Raw genomic sequence first — 25,649 nt, 5'->3', positions numbered from 1 at the left:
AACTGTGAGAATCAACATTACTGGAATCCTGGAAAACAGCTAAAAGTTCACAGCAACCAAATGTATGTAAGAAAAAAAGTGACTGAAAGCCAGCAGAAGAGCTTTGCGGCATTTTAAACCTACCTCATCCCCCACCCCTCAGCAGCCTGCTTAAAGATGGCAGCCTGCATTCCTGGTCTAAGTTTCTGGTGCTGGAGGGAGCACAGAAGTCCTTATTCTCAAAGAATTGTGGTTGTTTATTTTGACCTCTTGGGTGGCTTCCTGAAAGACTAAGGCAAAGGGCTTGTCTTCATTTTGCCTAACTTGGAATTCTCTCAGAGCAGGCAAGTAGCTATGGTGCTTTTGATGAAAACATTTAAAGGCAAAGGAAACAGCTGCTGCCAGCTGAGGCAAAGGATATCAGTTGCGGCAAACAGTAGACACACTGAAAAGCTTGGGAGAAAAAGCTGGGAAGTGAGATGCTTTGGGGAATAAGAGTTTTGAAAAGCTTCCACATGTTCCTAGAAATCTAGAAAGCCACGCACATGCCATGGTCAGGGTGCATGATCAGCAAAGACCTAAGAAGGCCCTAAGCTCTCACCTTTAGCTGACTGTCAAGTCCTGCACAAGCAGGGAGTAAAGGCAAAGACAGAGTTGTAAACTTTCGGGCTGAGTGTTAAAGGTGTGCTCCAACAAAAGGCACAGTATGTAGTTGCAAAGACTGAGAATTTCGGGGTTTTTTTTTTTGATCTAAGCATTTAAGAAAATCTCTGTTAGACCACTGGCTGACCACTAAGCTAGCAAAACAGAGACTTCAGTGAAGCACACAGTCTTTAAACTAGCTTAGAAAAGTCACTAAACAAGCCATGACAACCCACAATAAGCAGTAACAACAAAACCTGAGGAGGGGGGAGAATCTGACTTCCAGAATTATCACATTTTAAATTCAAAATATTCAGTTTTCAACAAAAAAATTATGAGGTATGTATGAGACAAGAAAGTATGGCCTATTCACAAGATAAAAAGAAGTGAACAGAAATTGTCCCCAAGGAAGCTCAGACGCTGAACTTAGTAGACAAAGAATTCAAATCAACTGTCTTCAGTAAAGGAAACCACGGACAAAGAACTAAAAGAAACCAGAATGATGTCTCACCAAATAGAGAAAGTCAATAAAGAGGTAGAAAATGTAAACACTAAACAGAAATTCTGAGGCTGAAAAATATAACTGAAATGAGAAATTAATTAGAGGGACTTCCCCAGTGGTCCCGTGGTGAAGATTCCATGCTCCCAATGCAGGGATCCCAGTTTGATCCCTGGTCAGAGAAATGTATCCCACATGCTGCAACTAGGAGCTCACATGCTGAAACTAAGAGTTCGGGTGGCACAACTAAGAGTCTGCATGCCACAACTGAAGGATTCTGCATGCCGCAACTAAGAATCTCACAGGCCTCAACTGAAGATCCTGCATGCTGTAACAAAGATCCTGCACGCTGTAACAAAGATCCTGCACATGGCAATGAAGATCCTGTGTGCCGCAATTAAGACTCGTCACAGCCAAATAAACAAATAAATAAATATTTTTTTTTACAAAGAAAAATTCATTAGAAGAGTTCAACAGAAGATCTGAACACGCAGAAGATCTGAACACGCAGGAGAATCAATAAACTTGAAGACAGGTCATTAAAATGAACAGTCTGAGGAAAAGAAAGAGAAAAAAAGAATACAGAAAAATGAACAGTGTCTCAGAGTCCTACGGCACACCATTAAGCATAACCAACACATGCATAATAGGAGTCCTAGAAGGAGAAGAAAAAGAGAAAGGGGTGGAAAAAATATTTGAAGAAACAGTGGCTAAAAACTTCCTAAATTTGATGAAACACATGAAAGAAAAAACTGCCAGTGGAGAATTCCATATCCAGCAAAAGTAGCCTTCAAAAATGGAGGAATCAAGATATTTCCAAAAAAGAAAAGAAAAAAAAAAAAAGAATAAAAATCACATAATAAAAAAACAAATACATAAAATAAAATTAAAGGCACTTTGAAACTATATAAATAAATAAATAAATAAAGACACTTCTAGATAAACAAAAGATGAGGGAGATTGCTGCTACCAGACCTGTCCTACAATAAATGCTAAAGGGAGTTCTTTAGGCTGAAATGAAAGGACATTAGACAATAACGTGAAGCTATACAAAGAAATAAAACCATCAGTAAAGGTAACTACATAGGTAAATATAAAAGACAATATTACATTTTTGGTTTGTAAACCTTTTTTTCACCTCTATGATTTTTAAAGACAAATGCATAAAGCAATAATTATAAATCTATGACAATGGGCACACAATGTATAAAGAGGTAATTTCTGACAATAACACAAAGGGGGAGGGATGGAGCTATAGAGGAACAGAGTTTTTCTGTATAGCATACAAAACCAGATTGTCATAAATTTAAGATGTAATCCCCAGGGTAACCACTAAGAAAATAACTAAAAAACAATGAATGATATAGTTGTCCTAACCAAAGAAGACTTCAGTCTTGCCTTTGTTATGCTCCCTTTGAGTCTCCTGACTAGGCTTACACGAGGGAATAAAGCTCTAGGGCACAAGTTAAAAGGAAGACTTCTGCTGCAGAAACTCAAGAAGGATTTAATAACTGCAGTAGCCTTTGCTGTCTCTCCCCAGAGGGGAAGAGTAAAATGTGCTGAATTATTGGCCATTTAGACATTTTTACCATATCCAATTCTGACAAAATTCAAAGTACCAAAAACAATGTACGTAAACATTAAAGTCACCAAAATCTAAGTGCAAAATACTTTTTAACCTGCAAATTTCCTTTTGGTCATAAGCATGGTGGCTCCCTCAACTTTATAACCATATGTAATCAATATAAAGCTTGTGACTAGTAACCTTTTGGAAAACCACTCCAAAAGATGTAAATAGCAGCTGGTGTAAGTAAGCTATCACGTTAATTCAGGGCCAGAATAAACACAACAGCTGAAAACGATGACGGTATATGATGTACATAACTAGATCTGAGAAGCAGAATGCCACGATGAACACTCAGCAGGATGACTCAACAGAAACCAAAACGAGAGTCCTTCACACTTCTGGAATGGGAACAATAATACTACTAGGGTTAATCCAACAGAGACTGTAAAGTCTTTTAATCGCTTTCCCTGCTTCCTACCCTTATTCTTACAACATGTTCTTCATAGCGCAGCCACAGTGATTCCTCTAAAGCACATGTCAGCTCACATGGCCTCTCTGCTCAGACTCCTCACAGGACCTATCATCTGTTCCAAACTCAATTCCTGCACTGTTGTAAGACCTACCATGACCTAGTGCCCAACCAACTAGAGGGCTCATTCCCTACCATATCTCCTGTGCTGCTCCAGCTACCCAGCTTTCTTATTGTGACTCAAACATGCCCAGATACTCTGCCTCGGGTCTTTGCATTTGCTGTTTGCTGTGCCTAAAAGGAGTAAAATCTCAGCTATTTGAATGGTTTTCTTCCTCACCTCCTTCAGGGCTCTACTCTCATATCACCTATCACAGGGGATTTTGCTGACTGCATTACCTAAAACAGGACCTCCCCTCAACACTACTCTCTATCCTCTTCCTCTGCTTTATTCTCATTCATAACCCTAATTACTACCTGATGTTCTATATATTTAATTTTAATTTATTTACTGACTCCCCAGCCTCTGCCCCACTGTAAGTCTCTGAGAAAGCTGAGATTTTGATTTTTTTATTGCTGTATACCTAGCACCTAGAACAGTGCTCAGGACAGAATAACTATTCAATCAATTGTGGAATGAATGTGATTAAATGAAAAGCATGAATACCTACCTAGAATACATGTCATGGGACAGGTTTCTTCCAGATTACTGAGAAACACTTCTTTCTTGTAGAACATTTTTGTGGGCTCATGTTCCGTCTCCTCTGGGTGAATGAAGATGGGGCCGTAAAAATATGCGGCTCCATCTCGGACCCATACCTTTTCAATTCTTGGGAGAAAAAAATGGAGAAATTTCATTAGAATAGAATTCTGATGGGTTTAATTCCTGAAGGCTTAATCTAACAAAACTTATGTTAACCAAAAACTTAATGATATGCACTATTTAGAGGAGTTTCATCAGCTGTTCTGATAATAAGACAATTTCCTTGATTCCCACCCCCATAAGCATATGATAAGATACTTGGTAAAAACAGAAGTGAACATTTGGCTACTCATCGCAGCGGGAAAATTTTTTTTAACATAATACCACGGCAGACAACTTAATAGTTTAAGCTAACTCCCAGGTTTTCTTCCTGAGATGCTAAACATCTACTATTGGACTTGTGAGCTGAATAAACACAGAGATCATCAATACTTGGGGGTCAGATCACATGAGTGGCACATATTCCTTTAAGGCCATGGTTTGTGGCCTTTTTGAAGGTCAAGATCTAATATCCTTTTACCCCATGAGAATCTGATGAAAGCCACAGACCATCTCCCTAGAAAAAAATAAAAATTAACATCTGACTGCTCTGTGCAAGACACTGTACTATTCCTTACAAGCGCACCATAAAGTTAATATTATTATTGTCCCCATAGTCTCATGGTTCCACACATGAAGTACTATTCTTATCTCAGTTAATGGTAACTCCACCCTTCCAGTTCCTCAGGCCAAAATGCAGGGGTCACCCTTGACGCCTCTCTCCTGGACAGTACATCCTCTCTCTCTCTCTTTTTAAAAAATATTTATTTGGTTATGCTGGGTCTTAGTTGCAGTGGGCGGGCTCCTTAGTTAAGGCTTGCCAGCTCCTTAGTTGCAGCACGTGGGCTCCTTGGTTGTGGTATGCAAACTCTTAGTTGCAGCATGCATGTGGGATCTAGTTCCCTGACCAGGGATCAAACCCAGGCCCCCTGCAATGGGAGCTCAGAATCTTAACCACTGTGCCACCAGGGAAGTCCCTACATCCTCTTAACTCAATCTTTCAAAACAGGATCTGACTAATTTGCAGAACTGGATCTGACTACTGGCCCGAGCCACCATCATCTTGCCTGGATTACTGCAATAGCCTCCTAGCAGATCTCGCTTTTCTACCTTTGATTCTTCATAGTCTATTCTTAACAATCAGTAGACAGAGTAATCCTGCTAATACCTAAGTCAGGTGTCACTTCTGGGGACTTCCCTGGTGGTCCAATTGGTTAAGAATCTGCACTTCTACTGCAGGGGGCATGGGTTCGATCCCTCATCAGGGAACTAAGGTCCTGCATGCTGTCCAGTGTGGCCAAAAGAAAAAACAAAATCACTTTTGTGCTGAAAATAATCCATGATATTTCATTTAATTCAGTAAAGACCCAAGTCCCTACAATGGTTTCTGAGTCCCACAAGATCTGCACTGTATCCCCTGGCTCGCATATCTCCTATCTAACTCATGTATAGCTCACTCCCCTTATAACAAACTCTGATGATTTGAAGAGGCCAGGCATGCCTCTCTCCGGTCTTTATACTGGCTGTTCTCTGTCCCTGGAAAGCTTTCTCCCTGGATATTCATATTACTCACTTCTTTGGTTTCTTCAAATGTTGGCTCAACTGTCAGCTCTCAGGCTTTACACATTATCCTATTTAAAGTTCTGAACACCCCACTTTGACCCCACTCCTGATTCCCCATAGCCAGATCTATTTTTTTCCACAGCACGTATCATAATCTAATGTACTACACACTTTATTTATTCATGATGTTTACAGTTTGTCTTCCCACTAGAAAAAAGATCCATGGAACTAAGGATACTTGTTTGTTTTATTCACTAATGTATCTACAGAGCCTGGCAAATAGCAGGTGTATAATAAGCAATTACTGAATGATGAATAAATACAATGAGGAAACAAACTCAAGAGAGGTAAATCATTTGCCTTAGGACTTTAAACTAGGAGGGCTGGGACTTATACCAAAACCTCTTGGAACCAACTACTTTCCTTAACTACTATTCTCTACTGCCCAGACCTATGCCCTGACTCCTTTACTGCTATTCTATGCCATCCAACCATACTTCCACCCATTAACCTGGTCATCAGATATCTAAGCTTCATGTACTATGCTTGGAGCAGGGGATATAAAGGTGTATGTGTGTGTGTGTGTCTATCTGTCTGTCTATCTATCTCACTGTTTTGCTCAAAAAGAGAGGGTCTCTAACTCTCAGGGCATTGGCAGTCTGGTATGGAAGCCTGATAATATAACTGATACGTGCTCTGAGAAGAAGGAAATACACGGTGATCTGAGAATGTATAACAGGGAGACCTAACCCAGTCTGGAGGAAACAGGAAAGGCTCCTTTAAGGAAGATCCATTTCTTCTTTCTTTCTTTCAATTTATCTGGTTGCACTGGGTCTTAGTTGTGGCAGGTGGGCTCCTTAGTTGCAGCTTGTGGGCTCCGCAGTTGTGGCATGAGAACTCTTAGTTGTGTCATGCATGTAGGATCTAGTTCCCTGGCCAGGGATTGAACCCAGGCCACCTACATTAGGAGCATGGAGTCTTAACTGCTGTGCCACCAGGGAAGTCCCCAGGAAACCATTTCAAATTTAAGCTAAAGGAGTTCACCATATGAAATTGGCAGGGAGATTTCTGGGTTGAGAGTTCAGTAAACGGTCGGAGAAGAAAAAGAAAGAAAAAAAAAAAGCATTCATGGGAGGACCTTAAAGAAGGACGTGTGGCTAGAGGCGTAAGCAGGGAGAGTGTGGTGTGAGAGGAAGTTGGAGAAGTTGCCAAGGGAGGGACTTCTGTCTTCATCCTAAACAGTGATAAATTTCTACTGGCTCCAAATCTCTCAAACCAAACCTCGTCCAAAAATGCTCACCTGCCTACGCGAGGGCGTACCAGGCCATGGGACTTGATGAAGACACAGTCGCCAACCTTCAGCCACATGTCATTATACCGGAGCTGCTCAAAGTAGTGGCAACCTGGTTCACCATTCGACATTTCCACAGGGACATCTTCTTTCTCCTGTGGTAAAGGAAACTAGTTGAAGACAGGCTGCTGACAATCAAGGAGTTGGCAGAGAAGGTAAGAAGGGAAAGCAGACTTTCCTTCACTGTAACTTAAAAGAAAAAATAACCAAAATAGATGCTCTGATAAAGATAGGAAACCAAAAGAGCAGGCTACTGAAATCAAACTAAGTCTTATCAAATATTGTATCTATTTAAAATTTCTCGTTAATTTTCATAAAATGTTACTCAAAGATCCTTTTATTCCCCTCTCCTTCCTTCCCCCATTCTCACAGCCTTTAGCATTAAAAAAAAAAAAAAAAAAAAAAAAACAATGGAGAAGACTTATCAGCGTCCAGAAACAGTTTCATTCAACTGTTACAGAAATAAGAACAAATTCTACACAAGCTTCCTCTACACATTTACTGAGCTCTCAATTTCTTCATATTAACAACTGATAGATTTAAAAATTTTATCATTTTTCAACATGAAAAGGAACAGCATAGCCTCTGTGACATAAACACACATACTCTGCTTTTGAATAAATTATAGGGTCTGTCATCTACTGGCTGCTGTGACATGGGTAAATTACTTGACCTCTTATGCCTTAGATTCATCATCTGTGAAATGAAGATAGTGTGCCCATCAGATGGAGTTGTTAGAAAGTTTAAATGACACAATTCATGTTTTGTACATAGAATAATGCCTGACTCATAAAAGCACAAGCACTTAACATTCATTATTGTTTCTACAGTCTTGGCCAAAAAAAAAAAAAAAAAAAAAAAGAAACAATTTACTGAGAACCTAGCAGATAATGAGCATAGCACTAGGTGTTTTAAATATAAAAGCTCTAAAATATATAAAAGTTGAGGAAACTGCAGAACCCCCAAAGTTTCTACTGCGTCTTCCTGTCTGAGAATATCTGAAACTTCAAACTTAAGAGAAAAAAAAACTCCTTTAGAATGCCCAAATAATTTAATGTTTTGATCTGTATAATTTGAAATGTGATACTGAAATGGACTTCTTGGAAAATCCTTAAGAATGAGAGAGGTCCCACATATATCCTGGGTGAGGGGCACTTGAAGGAATGGAAGCTATGAAAAAGAAAGCCCTGAGATTAAGCATGCATTTTTATTTTAGGAATGGGTTCTGTTTTAGTTATTCTAAAAAGTTTTCGGCATGACATATTTTGGCCATGCAAGATTAAAATAAAGATATGAGACTAAAAAAGGTAACTCATACATAGTGAGGACACTGGAGACTTATGAATTCTAATAAAAATAATAACAAATTTAAGTTAATTCCCCCACTGACTTCCACTGATATTTCTTCTTTTAAAATTAATGTCTCTTAAGACTATACTTCCAGGAATCATTTCTATAGTTTATTACTAGAGGAGTTTCTCTGTTGGGACGTTTGTAGAGACATGGATAGGCCTAAAGACTGTCACACAGAGTGAAGTGAGTCAGAAAAACAAAAACTGTATATTAACACATACCTGAGGAATACAGAAAAATGGTACAAATCAACTGGTTTGCAAGTCAGAAATAGAGACACAGGTGTAGAGAACAAACATATGGACACCAAGGGGGAAAGCAGGGGGTGGGGGGGTGGGGTGGGATGAATTGGGAGACTGGGATTGCCATATATACATTACTAATAACAAAAAAATATCAAATTGTACACTTTAAATATATGCAGTTTATTGTAGGTCAATTGTATCTCAATAAAAGTTCTTAAAAATAAATAAATAAAATTTAAAAAAGTAAAATAAAATTAATGTCTCTATGATTCCCAGACATACTGGTATGGTAAAATGTAAAAAATATCATGTTCTTTTCCAAGCTCCTTTTCTCTTATAAACACTGTAAGGACACTAAAATGGATATTTTTTCTAGGATACTAAAAATTCATTTTTTCCAGTTTTTACATTAACAGCTTAAAAACTTTTTCTTCTTTATATACAAAGTATATTTGTTGGAAATAATTCAAACATGAGAGTATGCAAAATTTAAAAAACAAGTCTTCTGTGATCTAAGCCCAGAGATAACCATCCAGTTTAGTTTATAGTTTTCCATGCTGTTTACACATACATATATGTAAACATACATTTTTGGTTTTTCTGAGTAATGGTGGAACCACATCTCATTCTGCAACCTGTTAATTCCTTTTGCTGGCTGCACAGTTTGCATTATATGAATGGATGTATGACAAGTTAATTCCTATTCACGTGCGTTTGGGTTTGGCCTAGGGCTTTGCTTTTACAAACAACACTGATGTCACCCTTTGGAGTACCTAATTGAGAACTATGTTGGAACACATTCTCCGCCATCAAACAGCAGGGCCAAAGGGAATGCCAGTAACGGGAGAGGAGAGGGTGCTGCCACACCCATAGCAGGCTGCATGTACTATCCGTCTTCAGAACTCTTGCCAATTTGCTGGGCATTTTAAAAGCTATAGATTAATACCTTTTCTTACGTTTTTTGAATAATCTTCTACAAATGATCTATTTGGTCCTTTGCCCATTTTTCTAGTATTATTTTTTTCCCCTAGACTTCAAAGAGCTCTTTGTACATTAGAAATAGCAGTCCTTAGACTGTTTTATTAAACTAATTGATATTGTCAATTGTAAATCAAGAAAATGACCTTTTGTTTTTTTAATGGCGACTGGGTTTTATATTATGTGTATAAAGGATCCAGTCCAAGCTTATAAATGAATAAAAGATTACAGGTAAATAATAGTAAATGTATTTATGTTAGCAACTTATGTTTCTTTTTCAACGTTTATATTTTACTTATTTTGGAATATGAAATAAGGGATGGTTCAGGTGTTTTTTTTTCTTCTTCTTTTTTCAAATGGTTACCAGTTTTTCCAGTATCATTTGATTCCGTCCTCTCTTGCTAATTGAAAATACTACCTTTATACAAACTTTGTTATAAAATAAATGAATCACAGGTATGAAATGTATAGTGTGGGGAATAATTATGTAATATCGTTGTATGGTGACAAATGATGACTAGACTTACCATGGTGATCATTTTGAAATGTATAGAAATATTGAATCATTATGCTGTATACCAGAAACTAACATAGTGTTATAGGTCAATTATACTTCAAAAACACAAACTCAAGAAAAAGAGATCAGATTTGTGGTTACCAGAGGCAGGGGATGGGGGAAAGGGGGATTGGATTAAGGTAGTCAAAAAGTACAAACTTTCTGTTATAAGATAAATAAGTACTAGGGATGTAATGTACAACATGATAAATATAATTAACGCTGCTGTACATTATATATGAGAGATAAGAGAGTAAATCCTAACAGTTCTTATCACAAGGAAAAAAAATTTTTTTTCTGTTTCTTTAATGTATCTATATTGAGATGATGGTTGTTCACCAAACTTTCTGTGGTAATCATTTCATGATGTATGTAAGTCAAATCATTATGCTGTACACCTTAAACTTATTCAGTGCTATATGTCAATTATATCTCAATAAGACTAGAAGGAAAAAAAAAAAGGCAACTGTGGAACAAAAGGGGAAATATGAATGAAGTCTCTAAATTAGTAAATAGTATTTAATGTTAATTTTCTGGTTTGGATCCTTCAACCAGTAGTCCCCAACCTTTTTGGCACCAGGGCCCAATTTCGTGGAAGACAATTTTTCCAGGGACAAGGGTGGGGTGGGGTGAGGTGGGAGATTGTTCAGGCAGTAATCCAAGCAATGGGGAGCGGCAGATGAAGTTTCACTTGCTCACCTGCCATTCACCTCCTGATGTGCAGCCCGGTTCCTAACAGGCCCAGACCCCTACTGGTCTGTGGCAAGCGGGTTGGGGACCCATGCTTGTGCCATGCTTTACAAGGTGTAAACATTAGCAGAAGCTGAATGAAGAATATAAGGAACGTCTTTGTACTATCTTTGTTAAGCACTTCGCACATTTGTTAAGTCTAAAATCATTTCAAAATAAAAGTTAAAACATATAAAACTAAAATGAATGAATGAATGTATCTTTATATTCTGGATTTAACTGTGAAAAGCCTATTCCCTCCACTGACCAACCCTGAGCTAATATCTCAATATTTTTTAATGTATTTTTATAAAATGTAAAGCAGGATAAAGCACTCTTGACTACTCTTTCAGTTTTTCTTCCTTTTCTGGTGACTATCATGTATTTATTCTTTCATAAGAATGCTAGAATTAAAAAAAAAAAAAGGAATGATAGAATAATTTTGCCAAGTTCCAAAACAACTTATTCAAGTCTTTAATGTCCTTCAGTAGACTGTTTTTCTTCCCACAAGTTCCATATATTCTTCTTAAGATAATTTCTTAATGTACTTTTTTTTGTTCATGTGAATTGGATATTTTCTTCCATACGATTTTTCTTAACAGTTGTTAAAGTGTATTCAACATTTTCATTTTACTTTCAAAAGTCTTAAGAATTATTGTTGTGTTTATGTAAGAAAGCTATTGACTTATATACGGATTTTGAAATTTCTACTTGTTGAAGTCTCTGTTTTCAAAAACTTTTCAGTTAATTTCTCCCCTATTATCTGAAAAAAATAATTTTGCCTGTTATTGTTAATATTTTTACTACTTTTGTTTGTCTAACTACACTGACTACTTTCAGAAAAATATAGACAATGGTACAGCAAGCACATTAGGTATACCTTTAAAAGGAATTTCTTTAACTTTAAACTTGAGATACGAAAACAACTTTTAAAAATCACTTTGAGGAAATATCCATCTAAAGACTTAAAATCAATCAAGATGGGTACTAAACTTTATCAAATAATTTCTCCTTTGATCTACTAATACAATGAAGTGTATTACTGACTTTTCCTTATTTTGATCAATCCTTGCATTCCTAGAATGAACTCCCCCTACTTCTCATGTTGTTCTCAAACAACTGACTTGATTTCACTTGTAACAACACTTTTCTCCCCAAGTATTTTTTGTATCAATATTCATAAAATGAGACTGAACTGCAGTTTTCTGTTTTTACTTTGTCAGACTTTGGAATCAAGATTATTCTGGCTTGGTAAAACAAACTGGGAAGTTTTCTTTGTTCTCCATGCAGGATCTTAGTTCCCCAACCAGGGATCGAACCCATGCCCCCTGGCAGTAGAAGCTCGGAGTCTCAACCACTGGACTGCCAGGGAAGTCCTGCAATAATTTAAAGGGTTAAAAGAATTTACCTATAGAATTATCTGTCCTGAGTACTCTTTGAGGTAAACTCTTTGACATTAAAAACATTTCTTTGTGTTGTTGTCCACTTATGTATGTCATCTCGAGTCCACTTTTACTAATTGGTATTATCCTAGAAAATTATTCATTTCATTCAGGTTTTCATTATTATTATTATTTGGTTTTGTTTTATTTATTTATTTTTTGGCTCTGCCACACAGCTTATGGGATCTTAGTTTCCTGACCAGGGATCAAACCCAGGCCCTCAGCAGTGAAAGCGTGGAGTCCTAACCAGAGGACCACCAGGGAATTCCCTCATTCAGGTTTTCAAATTTATTAACAGAAATGTGCAAGTCTTTAAATTTCCTCTATATTTTGTATGTTGAGCTTAATTCCCTTCTTTTTCCTTTATTAGGATAGTTGGTAGTTCATCTCACTGAACTTGTCAAAGTCTCCTTTTCAATTCTGCTGTTCTGTTTTTTAAGTATTATATTGTTGTTCTTTTTGTAATTCTGAATTTGAATACTTATTCATTTATTTTTGAGAATAGGTATTTTGAAATGTAAAATTCTTTTCTGTGTGGCTATCACCTACATACCTTTTCCAAGTTAAAACTGTCTTCAGTTCGACTGTCCTCCGAGTTGTCTGTGTTCTTCTCGTCATCCCCTTTGTCTGCATTTGCAAATACAGAGGCCACTCGGACTACAGGCAAGGGCACATCTCGAGGGACAAATCTAACTGAGCTGATGGGCATGGTCCATAGTTTAATTTTCTTAAAAGATTTGGTTTTGGCAGAATACCGTGATTCACAGACAAAAACATCTTCATCTCGAAAGTTTTCTGGGCATAATTTAAAGTATTCCTGGTGGATACAAGAATAAAATCAATTAGGTGAATTTTCTGAAAACCAATCAACCAACCAACAAACAAAAACAACAAGCAAGCAAAAAAATAAAAGCTGAACTATTAAGGCTTTTTGACAGTTAACAACAAATGGTAAAATGGCTAGAGATCTAGGAGTATTTCCTTATACAGAATGGCCTTGCTCAATACATACTGTTTAGCTTATTTAGCTTACCAACTGCCCGTTTGATAGTATGTTAGTATTTCCTACAGTTATAATGTTCCTTAAAGCTGGGCATGGGCCTATGCTAGACAGACAAACAAAAAGTACATCTTTATTACCTAAAACCACACTGCAATTTATAATGATCCTTCAGAAAATGTCATCCTTAAAAAACTGTCTAGCAATATAAAAAAATTTAAGCTAATTGCATATAGCTATACAGTGTAGGCAGCAAATGGTTTTTCACCGTCATGTTCAGGTTAATTTCTCCCCAAATCTTTACATACAGCCAGAGACAAAGTTTAAAAAAATTCAAACAGTTTAAAACAGAGCTATCAATTTTGTAAAGATCAATTTTTTCCGTTTGTGAATTTTATTTCCATGGAATAATTTATTGTTTTGGGACTAATGAGTTTCTTACCTTGACAAACATGACCACACATTTTCCTAGAATTTTACTAACAGGAACTTTATTGTAATAGTCACTCTTAAAAACTTCTTTTTCTAGAAATTTTCGTGTAGCCAAATGGAATGTTTCATTTGGCCGATAAAACCAACAGCCATACAACCATTTTTCACCTCAAAAACAGAGAGAGAGAGAGAATTGCCATTAACAGAAATAACATACTCTATATAAAATGAGCAAATGCTCCATCCATTCTGCCATGACCTAAACCTAGCAATGTGCTCTCAGGCCACAGTTCCTTAATATCATTATCTTAGAAGAAATGATACTTTAATGAAGTATAATGAGGCCTAAAAAATGTTACTTTCCCCCTCATATTAAAAAATGTATAATAAATAGAATAAGGATGGTGATGATACCTACTCTACTCTGCTGGGCTGGGACACACCTAAAGCTGTGTGCTTTAATAAAGATGTAAGATATTATACTAAAGGACATATTTAGCACTTGGGTGAAGGAATACAAAGGTATTTTACATGACAAATTGCTGAAAGAATTGGATAGCCTGGATCACACTTCTGCTTGCTTTTGGCTTCATTAATTCCTATTCATTCTCTATGTCTCAAGTTAAAGGCAATTGTTCTAGGAAGCCTTTCTGAAACCAAGTTCTAAGCCAAGGCACACGTCCCTCTATTACAATTTCTTCTTTGTGATTTTTACCACAGTGGTTTTGCCAGGGGCAAAACACAGGCCTTTTGTCCCTTTGAATCTCTGCCATCCTACAGAGTTTGGCTCATGGTATGTTTTTAATAAATACCACTGAATGAATGAATCTCAACTAGACTTCAGGAGTTGCATTTCTTTTCACTCAGCGGTGCCACTGCCCAACAGTGCTCCATCTTATGTTTCTCATATAGTGGGTACTCAATTGTGTTTATTGACACTGTAGAACAACTGTCAACATAAGATGTCTGAGTTACTATTTCCTTCCCTGAGAACCAAGAAGGAATAAAATAATCACATCTCACCAACCTGCCCTCCAATTTAAAACAAACTTACCAGCAGAATCTTCCCATAATCTCTCAATACAGACTATATGTGGTTGTAGATTGGCCTCGGCAGGCTCCACATAGACGTAATCTCCAACATGGTACATGCTGTTCTTAAAGCTGCAGTCCTGGCTGTATGTGCGATGTAAGCCTGAGAGGCCTGCAGCTCCCGAGGAATCTTCACTCTTTTCAGCTTCTTAGGTAAAAAAGAGAAAAAAATGTTCTCATGAAAGGGATGTTGGAATCAGATGCAGAATTCAAACAACACATACTAACACATTTAATTCTTTTCTAGACACTCAAAGGCAGGATTCAGGACAAATAACACGACAGCCATATTCCCAATAGCCTTTAATCAAAATTGTCTTTCTGAACTATAACCAACTGCCATTAATTTAAATAAATACATAAATAAAGGATCTACAGAATAAAAATAATCACCTTAGTTATATATGCTCACTGTAGTCATTTTGGATGATACAGAAAGGTATAAAGAAGGAAATAGGTCACTTGTAAATCATGTAATCCCAGACATAATCTCTATTATGTACTTTCTCTCCGTCTTAACACCTCTGAAATTTTCTCCTTTGACAGTTATTACATGGTTATGTCACAATGAATGGAATCTTAGAATTGAGGAGATATGGAATATGTATTTCATACAGTATACTGTAAACTATATATGCATACGCTTCATATATCATGAAATTTCCCCTGAGATTAAATGATTTTCAACAAAGTTTTTATTTTTGCTAAACAAAACTTTATTTTTAAAAAATATGTATTTATTTATTTGGCTGTGTTGGGTCTTAGTTGCGGCACATGGGATCTAGTTCGCTGACGAGGGATCGAACCTGGGCCCCCTGCATTCGGAGCATGGGGTATTAGCCACTGGACCACCATGGAAGTCCCTAAACAGAACTTTTTAATGGCTCCAAAAAAAAAATAAATAAATAAAAATAAATAAATTAAAAAATAATAATAATAATAATGGCTCCCATATAAGCCATCATTTGCAAACACCAAAGGTTTTTTTCAGGAAAAAGCTTTGCCCAATTGTTTGATTACTTCCTTAGGACAATTTTCCATAAATGAAGAGCTGGAAATTAGCATGTTAAACATTTTTAAAATGCATATTCCAAAGTGACCCCCAAAAGTCTATTACCAATTTAAGCCCCTCACTGTTTGGCTACAAGAGGGTGGGAGTCTGTTTCTCCATTCCCTCTCTAATACTGATACTATAATTTTTTTTTTTTTAAGTTTTGCCATTTCTGGTGGAAAATGTTATCTAGCAGTTGATTAATCAAATGAGTTCCTGTGACATATGAAGCAGATTCACAAGATTCTTGAGAATTTTATACCAGCAGGAACACTGTCAAATGGCCGGAAAGGGACAGAAACAGTACAAAATGAAAGAAGGTTGTTAAACCTAAATTCTAGAGACAGGAAACAGGCTGATAAAACAACTCAGCTGCAAACACGTGCTACCTTTCATGAAAAAAGAAGATTCAGAGGGCAAAGTGTGGAGCCACAGAGAACTAATTCCAGGCCTTGAAGCCTAATGGAATCTGCCTGCCTAGATACTGAAATTGCTCAGAATTGATGACTCTTTTTTTTTTTTTCCTTCCACTTCTCCCTTTCTGAAGGGAATGTCCCTGTTATCCTATGCATGTTCCATCACTATATTGTAGGAGCAGAGAATTTGTTTTTTAAGTTTCACACGTTCACAGATGAAGAGAAATTGTGTCTCTGGATGGATGATACCACACCCAGAGCCTCACCCATACACCTAGTTTAGATGATTTAAATAATGAGATTTGGGACTTTCGAGTTGATGGTATTTAGATGAGATTTTGGTACCCGGTAGTGGGGTTGTTACAGTAACAAGGACGTAAAAAAATATGGAAGTGACTCTAGAATTGAGTAGTAAGCAGAGACTGGAAGAATTCTGAGGATGATAGAAAAAGCCTAGGCTGCCTGGAAAAGATTGTTAATAAAGAAACAGACATTAAAGACTTGGCTCAGAAGAAAATGAAGAAAATGTTATTGGAAAGTGGAGGAAAGGGGATCCTTGTTACGTAGTGGCCAAAAGCCTAGCAGAACTGTGTTCTGCAGTTATGGGGATTCTAGGCCTCCTGAGCTGATCTTTTAGATATCTTTTTCTTTATTTGTTGTCGTTCTATTTCCTCGGAGCGTTCTTCAACTTTATCTTCTAATCCTTCTCTTTTCCCCTTCTGCTATCTTTAAAATAATTTTTAAGTGAAATAAATTTGATATATAACATTGTGTAAATTTTAAAAAATTTATTTATTTATTTATTTATGCATGCATGCTGCACCAGGTCTTAGTTGTGGTATGAATGTGGGATCTAGTTCCCCAACCAGGGTTCAAATCCGTTTCTCCTGCATTGGGAGCATGGAGTCTTATTCACCGGACCACCAGGAGTAAATTTAAGGTATACGTTACTTTGATCTATTTATATATTGTTGCCATTGTAGCGGTTTATCACATTATATAACGATAGGACAATACTGTTGTCTACATCCACTATACTCTGCATTAGATCTCTATAGCTTATTTACTACTCATTGCAAGTTTGTTCTGTTAAACATCAATCTTATCCCCCAACCCCACTCTATCATTTTTTTTAACAGCTTGAGATATAATTAATACACCATACAATTCACCTATTTAAAGCGCACAATTCAATGGTTTTTGGCACACTACATTAATTTTTAAAAACTGCTAGGTACCTCATATAAGTGAAATCACACAGTATCTGTCCTTTTGTGTCTGGGTTATATCAGTTGGCATAATGTTTTCAAGGTTCATCCACCTTGTAGTATGTGTCAGCACTTCTTTACTTTTTATGGTTGAATAATAGTCCATTGTATGTAAATACCACATTTTGTTTATTCATTCACCTGTGATGGACACTTGGGTTGTTTCTGTCTTTTGGCTATTATGAATAACGCTGTTACGGAACATTGGTATACAAGTACCTGTTTGAGTCCCTGCTTTCAGTTCTTTTGAATATACACCTAGGAGCAGAACTAACGGATGATACAGTAATTAAATGTTTAGCTTTTAAAGAAATCGCCAGGGGCTTCCCTGGTGGCGCAGTGGTTAAGAATCTACCTGCCAATGCAGAGGACATGGGTTCGAGCCCTGGGCTGGGAAGATCCCACATGCCGCGGAGCAACTAAGCCTGTGCGTCACAACTACTAAGCCTGTTGTCTAGAGCCCGTGAGTCACAACTACTGAGCCCACGTGCCTAGAGCCCATGCTCCACAAGAAGAGACACCACAGCAATGGGAAGCCTGCGCACCACAATGAAGAGTAGCCCCTGCTCACTGCAACTAGAGAAAGCCCATGTGCAGCAACGAAGACCCAACAGTCAATGAATTTAAAAAAAAAAACTGCCAGACTGTTTTCCCTAGTGGATGCACTACTTTACATTCCCACCAGCAATTTATGAGGGTTCCAATTTCTCCACATGTTCACCAACACTTGTATTTTCCCTTTTGGTTTTCATTCCCCTAATGACTAATGACATTGAGCATTAATCTTCTTGTGCTTATGGCCATTTGTATAATTTCTTTGAGGATACATCTATTCAAATCTTGTGCCCACTTTCGAATTGTGTTTTGTTGTTGTTCAATTGTAGGAGTCCTCTGTATATTCTGGATATTAGATTCTTATCAGATATAATGATTTGTGAATATTTTCTTTAACTCTGTGGGCTTGCCATATTTTTAATTTCCAAGAAATTTTCTGTTCTGCAAATGTTCATTTTTTATGGCTTTCTGTTCTTGTTTTATGGATGCAGTAGCTTGTCATCTCTCTACTTAGTTGGTTTTTTAAAAAAAAATTTCTTCTGCTGCCTTCACGTTTTTTGTTTCCTCCAAGGTCCTTTTTGCTTTGTTTTGTTTTCTACCTTAACATCTTTGAGAGATTTCCCTTAAATATTTGGTCCCATTTAAATACATTATCTGCTTCTATTTAAAAGTAAAATACTTTAGGGACTTCCCTGCTGGTCTGGTTAAGATGCTGTGCTTCCAGTGCAGGGGGTGTGGGTTTGATCTCTGATTGGGGAACTAAGATCCCCCATGTTGTGTGGTGTGGCCAAAAAAGAAAAAAAAAAAAGAAAGAAAGAAAAGAAAGAAAAGAAAAGAAAAGAAAAGAAAAGTAAAACACTTTAAAAAGCTGACTGCTGACTGGAAGCTCTCCATGCATACACAGAGCTGGATGGATTTCATTGAGGACCAGATGTCATCTTTAGTTTCTGCCCCATTTGATTGCCTGGGCCATTTCTCAAGAGAAAAATCTTCTGTCTCAAAATTAAAAACCTGACTGTCAGCATTCTAGGAAATAAGTAATTAAAAGGGTCAGGAGTCTCACTATTTTGTATAAATCCTTTCACAATCCCCCTCTTTAGAACATTACCCCAACCCTTAGGTCTGTCTGGTGTCCCTGAGTCTGGACTCTTTAGGGACGAACTGTCAGAGGAAGGGTGGAAAGGTGATCTGGAGGTTCAACTCCTTTAAATTTAGACTTCCAACTAATCCTTCTGTTTTCAGCCCCACATGCACTTTTATTTTTCAGGGGTACACGGCATTCTAATTCCTCTGCCTTTCTCGACAAGAATTGGCTTGCTTAAGGTCTTCATCCGATGCTAGCATCAAAGCCAGAATTAGCAACTTATCCATCCATTTTCTAGCTTCCAAATTTTAACCACCATCATCTCCGCTTTCACTGTTTCCTCTACTTTTTTTGAGGCAGGGGAATGTTTTTGTGTTTGTTTCTTGTTTTGCTTTGTTTTAAAATCCCCTTACGTTGGTTAAGAATCTGCTTGCCAGTGCAGATTAACATGGGTTCAATCCCTGCTCCAAGAAGATTCCACATGCTGCGAAGCAATTAAGCCCGTGTGCCACAATTACTAAGCCTGTGCTCTAGACCCTGCAAGACACAACTACTGAGCCCACATGCCACAACTACTGAAGCCTGCACACCTAGAGCCTGTGCTCCACAAAAAGAGAAGCCACCGCAAGGAGAAGCCCATATGCCATAACAAAGAGTAGCCCCACTCGCTGCGACTAGAGAAAGCCTGTGCACAGCAATGAAGACATAACGCAGCCAATAAATAAATTCATTAAATAAATTAAAAAAAATCCCCTTCCCATCATTTTAGAGGTTTTGGAAGGAGGAGCAGTGGGTATCTGCATACAATCTCCCCACGTTTTTGCTGTCTTATCTTTGCTTGCTTATCTCAGTATGAACAGTTAGTTCTGGCATTTAATATAAAAACAGGGTGTGTGACATCTAGTTTCCCTCAATTTCCATTGGTTATTAAGAAACCTACTCTGTGGCTTAAAGACAGAGAAGACTGACTGACATACAACCACCATCCTTTCTGGTATTTTGCTGTCCTTTAATATTCACAGAGTAACCTGACATAACAGAATGGCTAGAAATAACTAGTTACAATAACCCTCAGAGTACCCTGCTTCTATAGCTTTTCCTACTCAGTCCTTCTAGCGCTGACCTCACATTCTATGGCAAAGCACCGCTTCTTACCTACTTCCAATCTCATGCTGGGAACACGGTCTCTGAGTTAGTGCAAACAGTTAAGTAATTATGAACAGAGATGCTCTGGCAGCCTCAGAAAGCAGTTCTTTGCAGCAGCTCTCCCTTTCCTCTAGTCAGCAAAGGCTCCCAGGCTCAGAAGATACGTACAGTGATGAGAAAGGAGTGAAAATCTGGTCTTTTTCTTCATGTGGCTCTTCTTTTCTACCATATGTCTTCATCATAGATTAAGTCATCGAAAATATTTCCTGGCACACAAGGATCAATCAAGGGCAGTGACCAAGTCTTTAAAATGTCAGTACTGGGAATTTCCTGGTGGTCCAATGGTTAGGACTTGGCGCTTTCACTGTTGGGGGCCCGAGGTCAATACCTGGTCAGGAAACTAAGGACCCATAAGCTGCGTGGTGCAGCCAAAAAAAAAAAAAAAAAAAAAAAAGTCAGCACTGCCTTTTCTCTAGAATGTGCCACCATAGCAGATAATGGGTTCACACATCATTGCTTGTCCACCAAGAAGGAAGGCAGGTGCCATAAGTTCCTACTCCTCCACTCATTAAATCCAAGGCCTTAGAGCAGTGACTCCCAGACTTAAGTGCACATCAGAATGACCTACAGGATTTGTTAAAATAGAGACTGCTGGGTCCCACCCTTAGTTTCTGAATTGGTAGGTCTGGAATGGGAACAGAGTACCTGCTTTCCTTATAAGTTATTAGGTGATGCTGATACTACTTGTCTAGAGCTGCCTTAGACTAATTCAAGGAGCAGTTGTCACTAACTTCACACTGTCAGAAAAAGTATCAAAAAAACTAAATTTAAAAGAAAAAAATTCGAAGTATACAAAAGTTTGTCAGTAGAAACAACGTGGGTATCCCAAATGTCATACTCAGTACAGCACTGGCATTCTGTCTTTCTCTCTCACTGATCTCTGTCTTGATCTTTATTATTTTCTCTATTTAATTCAGTTTGATTTGCTCTTCTTCTAACTTTTTGAAGTGGAAGCATAGATTCATTTTAGATTCCTTTCAAATATACATGTAAAAATTTCCTAAGAATCGCCTAATCTGTATCTCATAAGTCTTAATATATTACCTGCATTTTCATTCAGTTCAAGATTTTTCTAATTGCTCTTGTTATGTCTTCTTTGATCCATGGGTTATTCAGAAGTGTACGGCTTCATTTCCAAATATTTTGGGATTTTCTAGCTTTCTGTTGCTGATTTCTAATCTAATCCTATTCCATTCGAATAAACTTGGTATGATTTCAATCCTTCAAAATTTTTGAGACTTCTTTTATGACCCAGCACGTGGTCCATTCTAGACAATTTTCCATGCATACTCTACAAGAATGTGTATTTTGCAGTCACTGGGTGTAGTGTTTTACACATGTCAGATCAAGCTGGTTGACAGTCCTTGTCCTAGAGCTCAGGTTGCTGTAAGAAGACCCATCATAGATGGGGTGGCTTAAATAACAAACAACCATTTCTCACAGTTCTGGAGGCAGATCTGGTGTCTGGTGAGGGCCCACTTTCTGGTTCATAGACAGTTGTCTTCTCACTCTTCACCCCCTTACAATGGCACCAATTCCACTGTGATGGCTCCACTCCCATGACTGAATCCAAACCTAATTATATCCTAAAGGCCCCACCTCCAAATATCAACACACTGGAGGCTACAACATATGAATTTTGGTGGGGGACACAACATTCAGTCTATAGCAGTCTTATTTAAGTCATACTTATGCCAATTTTTGGTCTAGTTAATCTGTCATTTGCTGAGAAAGGTGTATTGAGACTGTAATTGTTGAACTATTTTTCTTTTCAATTCTATCAGTTTTGGCTTCATATATTTTTGGGCTCCACTGTTTGGTGCATATACATTTACAACTATTATATGTACTTGACCCTTTTAACATTATAAAATGTCCTTCTTCATCTCTAGTAATATTTCTTAAAGTCTATTTGTCTGATTAATATAGTCACTCCAACTCACTATGGTTACTATTTGCATGGTGTATCTTTCCCCTTCATTTTCCTTTCAACCTATTTGTGTCTGAATCTAAATGAGCTTCTTATAGACAGTATACAGTTGGATCATACTTCCTAAATTCAGTCTGATAATCTATGCATTTTGATTGGAGTGTTTAGTATATTCACAATATGTAATTACTGATGACTGAATTCACATCTGCCATTTTGCTGTTTTTTATGTCTTATGTCTTTTTGTTCATTTTTTCCTCCTTTGCTGCCCTCTTTTGTGTTAAGCAAGTATTTTTGGTGTATCATTTTAATTCCTGTGTTGACTTTTTCTATTTGTTGTTAGTGGTATTACAATATGCATCTTTAACTTGTCTCCATCTACTTCAGGTTAATACTGACTTAGTTTCGTTAAATATTGCAACTTTGCTCCAACACGGCTCCATTCCTTTGTGCTAGTAGTGTTACATATATACTTCTATAAAAGTTATAATGCTAACAAGTGTTATTATTCCTTTAAACAACCTAATGTTTTTCAAGAAATCAAGAAAAGTGAAAAAGATACAAACATAGTCTATTATTTTATTATTATTTTTATTTATTTATTTGGTTATGCTGGGTCTTAGTTGCGGAAGGTGGGCTCCTTAGTTATGGCTTGTGGGTTCCTTATTTGCTGCATGCAAACACTTAGTTGCAGCATGCATGTGGGATCTAGTTCCTTGACCAGGGATTGAACCTGCGCCCCCTGCACTGCCACCAGGGAAGTCTCCAAACATAGTCTCTTTTTTTCTTGTTTTTAGCTCTTTATTGCAATATAATTGCTTTACACTCTTATACCAGTTTTTGAGGTACACCAAAGTCAATCAGCTGTATTTATACACATAGCCCCATATTCCCTCCCTCCCGCGACTCCCCCTCCCACCCCTCTAAGGCATCATCCATCATCGAGTTGATCTCCCTTTGTTATACAGCAACTTCCCACTGGCTATCTATTTTACAGTTGGTAGTATATATATGTCTATGCTACTCTCTCTACTGGGCATATACCCAGAGAAAACCACAATCCAAAAAGAAACATGTACCAGAATGTTTATTGCAGCACTATTTACAACAGCCAGGACGTGGAAGCAACCTAAATGCCCATCAACAAATGAACGTATAAAGAAATTGTGGCATATATATACAATGGAATATTACTCAGCTATAAAAAGGAATGAAATGGAGCTATATGTAATGAGGTGGATAGACCTAGAATCTGTCATACAGAGTGAAGTAATTCAAACATAGTCTCTTATATTTACCCACATATTTACCATTTCCAAAACTCATCAGTCCTTCTTATGGATCTGAGGTACTACCGGGTGGCATTTTCTTTTGGCCTAAAGCTTTTCTTTTAGTATTTCTTATAGGGAAGAACTGAACAGCACTAAACTCTCTCAATTTTTGTTAATCTGGGAATGACTTATTTCAGCTTCATTCTTTGTTTGTTTTTTATTTTTATTTTTATTTATTTTTTTGGCGCACGGGCCTAGTTGCTCCGTGGCATGTGGGATCTTCCTGGAACAGGGATCGAACCCGTGTCCTCTGCATTGGCAGGCGGATTCTCAACCACTGCACCACCTAGGAAGCCCCCTTTGTTTTTTAAATTTATTTTATTTTATTTATTTATTGGCTGTGTTGGGTCTTCGTTCCTGCACGCGGGCTCTCTCTAATTGTGGTGAGTGGGGGCTACTCTTTGTTGTGGTGTGCAGGCTCCTCATTGCCGTGGCTTCTCTTGTTGCAGAGCACAGGCTCTAGGCGCGTGGGCTTCAGTAGTTGTAGCAATGGGCTCAACAGTTGTGGCTCAAGGGCTCTAAAGCGAAGGCTCAGTAATTGTGGCACACAGGCTTAGTTGCTCTGTGGCATGTGGGATCTTCCTGAAGCAGGGATCAAACCTGTGTCCCCTGCATTGGCAGGCAGATTCTTAACCACTGCACCATCTAGGAAGCCCCTCAGCTTCATTCTTGAAAGATACATTCACCGGATACACAATTTTTGGTTTACTTTTTTTCCGTTTTAGCAATTTGAATATCATTCTACTGCTTTTTGGCCTCCATTATTTCTTATGGGTCATTACCATATTATTGTTTTTTTGGACATGATGAGTCATTTTTCTGCTTTCAAGACTTCAACAGTTTGATTATGACACACCTAGATGTGGTTCTCTTTTTGTTTTTTTTTAACATGTTCTTGGAGCTGTAGGTTAATGTTTTACATCAAATTTGAGAAGTTTTCAGCCATTATGTCTTCAAATATTTTCCTTCTCCTTTTTCTTCTCTCCTCTGAGACTCCCATTATAAATATACTAGGACACATGATATGGGGGGTTGCTCATAAGTCTGCACAGCTAAAGGTCAGCCAATAATTTAGGTGAAGACTGTATTCAAGTACCTCAAACCTGTAAGGATCCACCCTCTGCTAAATGATCTGTATGTGGCTTGGGGGATGCATCAAAGTTGTGACCAACTTTTAAATGTCCTTTGCATTTTGCTTTTCATCAGTTTCTCGCATCTCCCCTGCACATGCGTAGTTTTCCACTTAGCCAAGAATGTGTGGAGAGCTTATCTTGGACCTTCTATCATAATTTTCAGGATATTCCTCGACCCCAACTGTTACCCGGGGCAAGCAAAGCTGCAGGTTTACCCTGTTCATTCCTGCATCAATTGCTTCTGTTAGCAAAGACACAGGATGGATGGACGGATGGACACACACACACACACTCCATCCTGAATGAGTACATTTCTTCTGGCAAAAAAGCTGCTGGTTTCTACAGCTAGCCCTGTGCTGGTAAAATCACTATTCTCACCAAGAAGGTTCCCTTCTCTTCTTTTTTGCATATGCCATTGCTTATGAGAATTTGCTTTGAATCAACCTGTTTTATTCTCTTGCCCAAGGAAAAAAACTCTAAGGAGCAGATTTGATGCCAAAGACTAATATGACTCTTGGAAAGTTATATATTCTAGGTATTTATGTGAATCCTTTTTCAGCAATGATTAAATTTCTAATAAAGGTTCCTACTTTCAAATATTTCTAAATTCTAGCAAGTGACTCAAAGTAACACTTTTACGTTGGCTACAATTAGAACAAAAATTTCCTTCTAGTTACGTGGTTCAACCAAAATATCATCTACTTATCTGGCTGAGTCCGTATGAGGATAGCCATGCTGCTGACCAATGGGGCAGAAACCTTATGGACTGCTGAGAATCCTCTCTAGCCTCAGCTGGGCCCTTTAGATTTTTATCTACCAATAGTATTAAGAAGTATTAAGCTCCCACACTTGCGAATTAATTGACTCTGTTTTTGAAATACTAGAATAACAGCTGTGTTACGTACAACTTCCCATCTTTTCCAATCTGATGATCAAACTGATGACAAAAACATGTTTATTTTGAAAGAGCCAACAC

At 37.7% G+C, this 25,649-nt stretch overlaps 1 protein-coding gene and 1 pseudogene across 16 annotated transcripts in view; one reads left to right on the top strand and one right to left on the bottom strand.

Moving 5' to 3' along the window:
- The window catches only part of PBRM1 (polybromo 1), a 119,035-nt gene that overhangs the window by 19,229 nt on the left and 74,157 nt on the right, over positions 1-25,649 (bottom strand). For 15 of the 16 annotated variants that reach the window (XM_057704931.1, XM_057704928.1, XM_057704926.1 and 12 more), the window contains 5 exons: positions 14,662-14,847; positions 13,618-13,775; positions 12,729-12,992; positions 6,822-6,967; positions 3,828-3,985 (listed from right to left, as the gene is read on the bottom strand). In XM_057704931.1, coding sequence (XP_057560914.1) covers positions 3,828-3,985; positions 6,822-6,967; positions 12,729-12,992; positions 13,618-13,775; positions 14,662-14,847 — 912 coding nt within the window. Of the gene's footprint in view, positions 1-3,827; positions 3,986-5,132; positions 5,243-6,821; positions 6,968-12,728; positions 12,993-13,617; positions 13,776-14,661; positions 14,848-25,649 lie in introns of those variants that run through there. The other variant, XM_057704940.1, reaches the window with a different exon arrangement.
- LOC130835414 (small nucleolar RNA U3) lies at positions 8,301-8,408 on the top strand (annotated as a pseudogene).

This window comes from Hippopotamus amphibius, chromosome 13, assembly GCF_030028045.1.
Source record: "Hippopotamus amphibius kiboko isolate mHipAmp2 chromosome 13, mHipAmp2.hap2, whole genome shotgun sequence".
Lineage (NCBI taxonomy): Eukaryota > Metazoa > Chordata > Mammalia > Artiodactyla > Hippopotamidae > Hippopotamus > Hippopotamus amphibius.
This window is presented reverse-complemented; position numbering and strand designations above follow the sequence as displayed.